Source organism: Echeneis naucrates, chromosome 4 (genome assembly GCF_900963305.1).
Source record: "Echeneis naucrates chromosome 4, fEcheNa1.1, whole genome shotgun sequence".
Lineage (NCBI taxonomy): Eukaryota > Metazoa > Chordata > Actinopteri > Carangiformes > Echeneidae > Echeneis > Echeneis naucrates.
In genome coordinates this window covers 11,180,416-11,190,812 of record NC_042514.1, presented here as the reverse complement: position 1 = coordinate 11,190,812, position 10,397 = coordinate 11,180,416, and the positions used below count along the sequence as shown (strand labels likewise).

Here is a 10,397-nt window from a genome sequence, read left to right as displayed (position 1 = left end):
TGGCTCCCAAAGGACTGTGCCTAAAGTCGTGTGGAGCGGAGGAACCCAGCGGAACATACAGGTATAGCAGACAATGCCACATCCCAATCTTACAGGACTTCTTTATACCGCAACAACTTGAAAGTTAAAAGGCACCACACAATACAAGTCACACGGAGATTTTGCCACACATTTGCAATGCTGTAACTGACAAACTTTAAGGCGGATGTCATGTACAAAAATCATGTGTCTGGCGTACTGCTCAGCGTCCTCTCCAGTGAAGTGTGCTTTGATTCTTTCATTACTGCTGACTTCTTTAAAAAAATATTTGAAATGTGAAAGATTTAAAGAATGATTGCATTATCACTATGTTGCTTGGTATCACAGGCATTTTCCAGGCTGCCAGGTGTGGCAAGTGGGTAAAGAGTACTGCAGGAGGCCACACTATGGATTTAGTTCCTGTAGCTTTTACGTCCCTCTCCCTCTTTGAGGAAAGTCCATATGAGGGTGTTGACGATATCAGGCTGGTCCTGCTGCAGCCAGTGACTGGCCCCAGAAATGATGTTGAGACGGAAATGGTTCCTGATGTAGAGGCGACACGCCTCAGCCATTTCCTGCTCCAAAAATGTGTCACGTTCACCCCACAACAGCAGCACCGGAGACCTGACGTGGTTCTGGCTCAGAGGCAGGGAGCTACGGACAGAGAGGAGAAGAGCCATCTTTAAAAAAAAACCACGAAGAGAAACGAATTTGTCTTTTTTGATCCACACTGTTGTACTTTCATTACCTGCTCTGCTACCGGGGAGGGGCTGACATGCAACAGGCACCCATTCAAAGCAGACACGTTCCGGTAACATACACCTAAGCAGTAGCGTGATATGAATGTTTTGTCAACTGTAGAAGTTGTAGAGATGTTGAGATGTTGAAACAACAGTCTATTTGAAAACACTGTTTTCATCACCACTTATTGCATTTTTTTTTGTACAGTGTGCTCATGCTGCTTTCTTCGAGTTTGGTTCTGATTCCAAATTTGGAACGGTATCATCAGTATGAGATCAGATGAGATGGACTTTACATCATGAATTTCATGTGCATCATGGATGGATAGATGTTGCAGTGTGTTCATCTATTTTTGTGTCCCTTGTGTTTAAATGCAGCACGCATTTGCGGAGAGGCTAATTGGACATGGGTCAGCGATATTTCTTTACGTAAGCATATAAAAGCTATTCTGAGATAACTCATTGCTTGAGAAGGGAGCAGATGGCAAGCTCGGTCATGCATGTTGAGTTCACATGTCAGAAATGCATGCACTGTGATCTTCTTTGATTAGATTTTTGTCGATCACTCCTTACATAAAAACAAAAAACTTGGATTATTGTTTTGTATGTTTTTTCACCACGTCTTTGTACTATTTCATGATCAAATCAAATCAAATCAGATTGATTTGTATAGCGCCAAATCATAACAAAGTTACATCAAGGCACTTTACATATAGAGCAGGTCTAGCCCAAACTCTTTATAAATTTATTTAAAGAGACCCAACAGATCCCCCGATGAGCAAGCACTTGGCGAAAGTGGCAAGGAAAAACTTCCGTTAAGAGGCAGAAACCTCGAGCAGAACCAGGCTCGGGGGGGGGCGGCCATCTGCCTCGACCGGTTGGGCCGATGATAAAAGCATCTGCAGCGAAATCTTTCAGCGAATGAGCTTTTCCCCACCTGAAAACATTCCTGTAATAGTTGAGGGCTCCAGTCAGAGCTCCAGGCTGTGAGAGTGCATACAAATAGGCCTCCAGGTCCTCTGCAGTAAGCCAGCGGCCCTTCCTCCCGATCCCTGTGCTGCGGCTGGTGAACAAGGCCTTCAGCGCCTACAGCAGAGACAGCAGCAAACACTGGGGTAAATGTCTGTGACTGAGAAAGCATTTGGACACCCATGTCATTGTAATATCTGTCAGAAAAGGTAGCTGAGGGGAAACCTGCGGTCACACTGTTGACTTACAACTGGCTCAACAACAATAACTGCTGACTTTAAACTTTTGAAAAGTCCAGCGCAAATATATGACCGCTGTGTAATCTTTCATTTGATCGGTGAAGTGTAATGCATTAGTGAACACTTCAAACATCAGGGGAAACTTCTCACTGTTTTAATTATATTCAGGTAAATTTAAAGAACTATTCAATATGCTAAAAAATCCAATCAATTTCAGGATTGCGGTATAAATATGAAGCTGAAGAGAGTGGGCAGTTGGCTCAGCTGAGCATAAAGATTCTGAAGCTGAAGAACAGAACAAGAGACTGATATTCTCTTTTAATCCGCCATGCAGTTTGAAAAATTTGGAGAATATTGTTAACAAATATTTAAATGTCTACGTCAACCATGAACTCAATATACCACCTCCCCTGTACTGCAGTGCCCTTTGAGAAGTCGACAATCTATCACCTGAAGTTACTGCACACACACAAACGCACACATATACTGCTGCACATACAAACACGATAGACCTCACTATGATAGGCTACCTCAGCATAACGTGCACACAGATACTCCAATGTCTATTACACTGTTATTCATTAACTTCATTAACTGCTGATTTTACATGTTTTTGGTGTGTTTATGTTGCTGAGAGGATTCTTTGCAGGCTAAGGATTTCATTGTACTGTGCCACAGATGTCCATCAGATGTCTAATCCTATTTCTTAGAAGTGAATTGCCCATTTGTAAACCTGAAATGTGTATTTCAGACACATCAACAAAAAATAATGGAAAAGTTTGAACATTATAAAAAATTATAAAAACTAAACTTGGAACAGCACATTTTAAAATGAACAACAGTAAATCTAATTAAAGATATCCTGTGCAAGCTCATTATAAAATTTCACTACAATCTATGATTTCACATCTCCCCAAGGCTGAACTGTGTCTTGTGTTGTTTACAAAAAAATAACCTCTGTCAAAGCTGTCAGCTTGCACAGGTGCAAACACTAAAAGTAGAAAGACAGTGGAAAGACATGTAACACAGACCAATTCACCTACATATAAATGCACATCCATGCACACACACAGACACAAACACAATCTCACAACCTTGACCTTCAAGGTTTGTGGGCCCACACGTAACAAACCACCTTGAAATCATTGATGGAGAGCATGAGCTCCGGGAAGCGGGGCAGCTGGAAGAAAAAAAAATGACTGGATTTCAGCAGCTGGCTCGGATGACGCAGGGCGTAATCTGGAGGAGAGGAGACGAGTGGTGAGGAGAGGAGAGGAGAGGAGAGGCGAGAAGGGGAGAGGAGAGGAGAGGAAGGGAGAGACAAGTTCAGTTGTTGAATAGTAATTAAAGGCCAAGTTTGGACATGCTGTGGGGTTGTGGATGTGATAGCGCTCAATTATTTTGCCTCTTTCTGCACCAGTTAAACCAGCTGTTCCAGCTTCACATTAACCTCCTGAAATTAGCTTCTCATCATCTTCCCCTTAAGGAAGAGGAGGATTTGCCAGATGGATGCAACCATGGAACTGAAGTAATAATATTTCCTAATTAATGATTATAATTGTAGTGGCAATCCAGAAGCAAACCAGAGACTCCAATTAGTCTGCGGAAAATTGGTTTTCATTCACAATACAAAAAATTCTGTCTGAGGTTTTGTTTGCACACAAGAGAGATTCTACCTGTGAACACAGAAGGATGGGGACAGTTCAGGACAATGAGCTTGGTCACCATCTCTGGGTAGTGGATGGCAAAAAGCCACGCTATGGTCCCCCCCCAGTCGTGGCCCACGAGGCAGCATCTGTTGTAACCTTGGAAGAAAAGCAAATTCCCATGAGACAGTTTTTGCAATAGAAGACATTCTGGTGGCTGAGATGGGAGCTGGAGGTTCATGAGGATGAATTGATGCTCTCACTTCATTATGCCCCTCCCCCCAAAAAACACACGGATGTATTACATGACATAGAGCCAAATACTGATCAAGGTCAGGACATTCCTCTGCGAGATTCTGATCACGTTACACGTTCTTCCAAATGAATCCCCTAACCTGTACTAGCACCCTTCGGACCCTTGCATGACCTTGTATCACCTCTGCAAGCCTCACTTCCAATTCAAGATCGATATCACATTAGCTTCAACAGGGACTGTTGTATTGCTGAGTCTAGGAACCCCTTTTGGAAAGTGACATGACTGTTTCTGCACTCCGCCTTTCTGTGTTTCCTGTTGGCATTGATATTTGTTACCAGAATGGGAAAAGGGAAATGCTACTTGCCACGCAGAGTTAAAAACCTCTAATTGGTTTAAGGCCAAACCGCTGATCAGTGCAGAGGCATTAGATGAGTGAGACTCTGGACTGAAATGTGGGCCATGGGGGACTCTAATAGCTGCTGTAAAAAAAGGCTCTGTAGTCCAATCACGATTTGAGCTGAACAGTTATCACACGTTCAGCCCCCTTTTTCCACTGAAATGACCATTAAGTGAAACATTTAGGCAGCAATATGAATTACTGAGTACCTGTTAAGAATAATTAACAGTGTTGGCGGAAATAAGGCAAGATGTTACGAAAAACAGACACACTAAAAGCACTTTGTCAGAGGATGTACATTTTTATCAGCCATGTGTTCAAAAGCTTCAGGACAATATTCGCTTTGAATTATTGTAACTCTGCAGGGCATTAAATGACTTAAAGTATACAAAACACACACACACACACACACACACACACACACACACACACACACACACACACACACACACACCTGTTGTTGGATTATGTACAGCTACACCATTCACTATTTTTCAAATACCAATAACAGAGGCCCAGATGACTATGTATAACATTTAAAGTTGTGAAACACGCAGTGTTAAACTCTGATACCATTCTCATTAGCAAGACAGAGTATTTTAATGTTTTCAGTCTTTGTTTGGCCTTCATGCTGTGCAACAGAGCACAACTTGCTCAGCATCACATCAGAGCTTTATTGAGCAAACAGCTGGTGAGAACACGGAGGAATTTTACAGCCACTGATTGTATACACAAGTGTATAAATGTTCTGGGGCTCTAAAATTAAGTCAACGCGAAAGTGCCTGAAACCTGACTTCCATCTGATGACCATCAGGGGACGACTCCACTGGATGAAAATAGAAGTCTGTTTGTCTGTGAGAAAATAGTCCTACTTCTCACTTGATTTATCTGCTCAGTAAACATTTTCCCAATGAGTTTATGGTCTCAAGTCTTCTCCAATTATGGGACCACTCAGAGGAAAATGCAGCACAGAGCAGGATGTGCATTAGGGCGTGGCTACCCTGTGATTTTATTGTACATCATTTTCCTTTGTCAATGAATTCACATGACAATATATCTGTGAGTGTTACAGCTGCTCAGAGACTTCACAGAAAAATCAAGATTTTTTTCTTGAATATGAAGTGTGAAAGAGAAAAACAATTAAGTTCTCAAAGAGGATCTCTTGAACCTGGAGTCATTATAGACTCCTCACTCCCACACACTTCAATGCTATGACAGGTTTTTATACAGCGTGGAATCAGCGCTAAAATTAAAGAGTAACTGTGATGTGCTGGCCAGAAAAAGAGCAAAAACTGTCACTCTGGACAGATAATTATCAGCGGATGCTGGTGTGTGCAGACAGCCCAAAGCTAGCTCCCTGTTAGTGTGAGCAGACACACAACTCTGTACACGCACAGTGCCCCGTGTTAAGTAAGAATGAGTCACAGGAAGTTTGTCATGCCATGCTGCTGGCACAGAGGGCCGTCTGCAGCTTAAGACTGACTAAGACAAAGTTATTTTTTGACTCAAAACAGTTTCCATCCCTCAGAGTTATTTCAGATCGCAGGCATGCACATCTGATGTATTTCCTCACCCAAGTACTCCACAATATCCTTGACATCAGTAACCAAGTACTCGAAGTGGTAGCTTTCAGTGGAAAGCGGCAAGTCAGACTCTCCGTAGCCCCGCATGTCGACGGCCACCACGCGGAATTCACTCTTAAACTCACGCAGCTGGTAGCGCCAGGAGAACCTGAGGCACACAAACAGAGGCAAAGATGATATACTGTAGTCATTTTGTCTCATTTTATGTTTTTCACATCTGTACTCCAAAAATTTAAATGACAATAACAAGGCATTTGAATGAATTTTTAACTGACTGATGTAAAAGACAGACAAACTTGATGAAGCAGGAGTTGACATCCTGACTTTTGAGCGGTTGAGTGCACTAAAAACACAGGTGCCTAAATCCCCCATAATGCTGCTGAGGTGTGTCATTCATTTGTCTCTGCTGGGTAAATCTGCATGCCCTTTGAATTTGGGTAAGTGATGTAGGTTCCATACACCTCATTGGCTGAGAATTATTTGCCATGTTAAACTGAACATTAGGGGCAGTCACAAACTGTCACTTTCAAACTGCCCTTCTTGTCTTTTTTATTCTGACTCTTACACTTTACAGATTTGAACTAGTTACAAATGAACTATTTTTAAAGCTGGTACTTGGCTTTTTTCCCTCCATCCAATCGAACTTCACTGCAGTGTAATAAGAGCTGTGCTAAACTGTAATCCTTCTGCTGATCATGTGGGCTGGGATGACTTCCTAATTGAAGATCTTGTCTGTTGTAAAGGCTCCTAATCAGGTCCAAAATCACCCCCACTCCCTTTTTCTTATTCTTCAAGCAAGTGAAGGGAGGTATGATGCAGCACCCTGGCTGTGATTCTGATGAGTCAGGATAAGATCCCAGCAGTGAGGCCTCAGATGTTAGAATATAGATGAGGTTTAAAGCAAAGTAAGCCCCTCAGACCCATCCACCCTGCCTGCTACACACAGATTCACTCTCTTCCCTCTCATTTCTAAGAGGGAATTAGCTCATTTGATGGGTTAAGAGTTCTTTCCAAAGATGTAACTCTCAGTCCACTTCATCATTTCTATGAAGAATAAAGCAAGTGACGCAGATAGAGCACCCCTCCACCATTAATTAATCCCTGTCTTGTCTGCAGCTTAGATAGTATGTTGGAGATATGGACAGGCTCATAGCTCCTGACAACCTCTTTGGTCCCAATGCAGGAACCACGCTCTGCGTCGTTTTTCATTTCGTATCAGCAGGAAGAGATCTTGAATACTTTAGACCTTTTTTCCCCGCTGGCAAGTCAAGTGTGTGAATGAGGAGTCCTTGCTGATGTGGATTTGTTTTTCCAGCTCGGGAGCCAGACACTACGGGTGACACATTAGAGCGGAGAAACCTTCATAGTCAGGTGAAAATTTCAAGTGAAGGTGAACCATGTAGTAAACACTCAGTGGTTGTACAAAAATGCTATGTTAATGCTTGGTTGTCTGCAGGTGCTGGATACAGTGGAGCCACAACTGTACTATAACCACCCCACACACACACACACACACACACACACACACTGATTTCCCTCTGACCTACCAAAACTCAGGGAAGCCGTGCAAAAACAGCATGAGTGGCTTTCCTCTCTCTCCAGCCGCAACATAGTGAAACCTAAGGCCAGACTCCTGGGTGAAAAGAAGAGGCAGGTATTAACAAATAAATATCAAACGGACAGTCTCATCCAAAGTCACTGAGCGGACACAATAGAACAAGGCAGCATTGTTAAATTAAGAGATTAATATCATTTCAAGAAAATATTTAGATCTGTGGCGTAACCGAGCACCTCCAATCCTATTGGACATTTTGCGAATCTGATTTATGCTGTGTCAACTTAAAGTTGCTGAAATCTGAAACGTCAGAAAAAAATGACACTTCAATCAATAATTCATTGTCAGTTTGAGGTTTTGAAATTCCGCGTCAAACCTGTATTCAAGGTAAACACAGAGCCATTTTTCTTTCAGCAAATAAAAGAAAAAAAAGCCTTCAAATGTCAAACTCATGCATCATTCTACACATGCAATAACAAAAACCTTTATGTTCCTGTTTTGGAACAAGTTCACATTTCCATTAAAAAGGAAAAACATTTTGGTCTATGATTTATACTGAATTGCCTTGATTGTGCCCGTTTTGTTTGGCAGCTGAAACATACAAACAAGCTGCAGATGATGCAAAAATATCTTTAGCAGTAATGACTACATTGCATTGATAGTAATAAAGTTGGAAGTGTGGGACAGCTGCCTGCACAGCTCAGGGTAAAACAGCAGAGGCTGCATCATGTGTACAATATCATTAGAGGGCATCCTCCTGAATAACTGCTCATAACAATGGTTCAGACTGAACACTGCTATAACACCATGGGCAGAGTAAAGAAGCTCTTTTTTTTCTCCACACTGGTGTCATGCTGTAAAAGAGTCTTCCAGTAACTATGGAGTTGACAAAAACAAGGGACTTTTGGGGGTCAGAGCTTATTTAGGGATTTATTTATTTACTTACTTATTTAGGATCATTCATGATATTTGACTTGAGCTTTATTTGGATTGTGTCTTGGTGGGGACACATGTTCTGGGTTAATTTCTTCTAAAGGTGTTTTGGTCTAAGCTCCTTTATGCGACATGCTTTATACATGTCTTGGCTGATTGCGACCAAAAAAGGGGTCCTATTTTTATTAGTATAATATTGAATCTGATTTATTGCTCTTAAAGAACAAATGTGTGACGAAAGAGCAATGAAAACAGATAAATATGTGTTAGTCTGTTAAACTAATACTTCACAGTGGTAGAATAAAGAGCATTTAATAAGAAGGGTCCTGTATTCAATAAAAACTTTAAAGCTACCAGTAGACTTACAGTTGTACCCCACCTCCATTACATGTGGATATTACATTACTGAACTCTACAGCACTTTTTACGGTGTTACTTTTTTATGCCAGCTGCAGCTACTTTGCCAATATTTCACATGAAAATAAAAAGGATCAGTTGAGGTTTTTAACAGCAGCTGGCCTCCAACATTAAAGTACATGTGATATGTTGACGGATCAATGATCGTAATCCAGCAGTGTAACAAGACAGCCACCATTCTGATGCATAAGTAGTTTTGATACTTGATGACATTTTGCTGCTTCTCCAGCGCTTCTGTTTAAGATTCCACACCATGCAGTAGCTGCTGCAGCACTACTGTACTGTAGTGTTGGCACTTTGACTTCAATAGAAACTAAAGCGGAGCATTTCTCTTTCCCTTTTCTTTATTATCATTATTTTTTTAAACCAATGACAGCCAGCTCTGGTTTTGGCAGGTTTCTGTGACAGACGTGTCTTGGCATTTAATGACATCATGATGGAGGCAGACGTCAGGCGGAGGAGCTGTCCCTTCAGCACCACCTGAGCTCCGAATAAACAAACCGATCGGGCCCGTTCGGCTGCTCCCGGCCGGACAGCACGGAGCTGCTGGAGACATCCACATCTCAGCATCTTAGCATGCAAGAGAGCATCTCTGTCTGACACACCACCACCCTCCTTCCGTCTTACAGGGACTGCTCATGTCCGAGTGCGTGTGCGCGTCTTACCTTGATCCTAACATAACAGTGGGTTCCCAAGGACGTGTCATTCAGACAGCCCGGGGGAGTTTCACGGATCACCCACTGGAAGGTTGTTGTCGGCCTCAAGATGATGCTCCACCAAAGTTTGAGCAGAGCCACGGTGGTGCAGAGAGCACAATAACCGTATATCAGTGACCAGTACCCCAAAACTCTGACTCCCTGCGCAAGTCTGAGCAGAAACAGCAGCAAGTTGTGGAGCACTCTCGCCATCTTTACATTGCCGCAGGAAACCAGTCCGGATCGCCGCCTGCTACCTGGTCGCCTCTGACAATGCCGCGGTGTCGCTACTGTCTGAAGGGAGGAGCCCGAGAAACGGCTGAATGGGACGGCGGCAGAAACATCACGTCAGATTTCACGCCTGCGTGTGGCCGCGGCGGTGGTTAGCGGGAGACGGCGTGTGGTGACTGAACACGGCGAGTCCGACAGCGGCGACGTGAGCTCAGCCGGGAGGCTGTCATGGCAACAGCACTGTGAAGCACGCGCACACGTCGCCAGTTATTCCTCCGTCTCTTCATTGACTCGCCGGCCGCCCGGCTCTGACAATACCTGCCCGCCAACCGGTCAGTATCAGCGGACTGATACCGTGATCGGATGTGCTGCGGTCACACGTGCGCGTTCATAGGTTCAGAATAAATCAATCACATCTAATCAACCGCGGAGACGAAATAGTTCACGTGGCGGCAGTTGACCAACTTCAGATTAGCCTAATCCCTCACGTGACACAGGAAGACCTTTGTGCTCTTTATACTGATCTGTGCTGGATCAAAGTGCATAAATGTGACAATACGCAAAGAACATCATTAGGTCTTTTCTGTGATATCTACCAAAATCGGTTCTTTTACTTTTTCCTTTACATTTGGTTTGAAGTCGTTTATTTAAAACATTTTTTTTCCGAGCATGCCGTTTTGTTTGTATAGTTAAACGTGAGTGAGTTTCATCACCACAA

The 10,397-nt window shown here is 43.0% G+C and overlaps 1 protein-coding gene across 1 annotated transcript; it reads right to left on the bottom strand.

Annotated features, from left to right (window-relative positions):
• Positions 1-291: 291 nt before the first annotated feature.
• Positions 292-9,661, bottom strand: ephx4 (epoxide hydrolase 4). Its single transcript, XM_029500344.1, has 7 exons — positions 9,419-9,661; positions 7,396-7,481; positions 5,839-5,996; positions 3,643-3,771; positions 3,102-3,205; positions 1,696-1,844; positions 292-672 (listed from the first exon to the last, which is right to left on the bottom strand). Exons 1-7 carry the CDS (start codon positions 9,659-9,661, stop codon positions 432-434), a joined length of 1,110 nt encoding a protein of 369 aa, XP_029356204.1. The 3' UTR covers positions 292-431.
• Between the last annotated feature and the right edge of the window lie 736 nt (positions 9,662-10,397).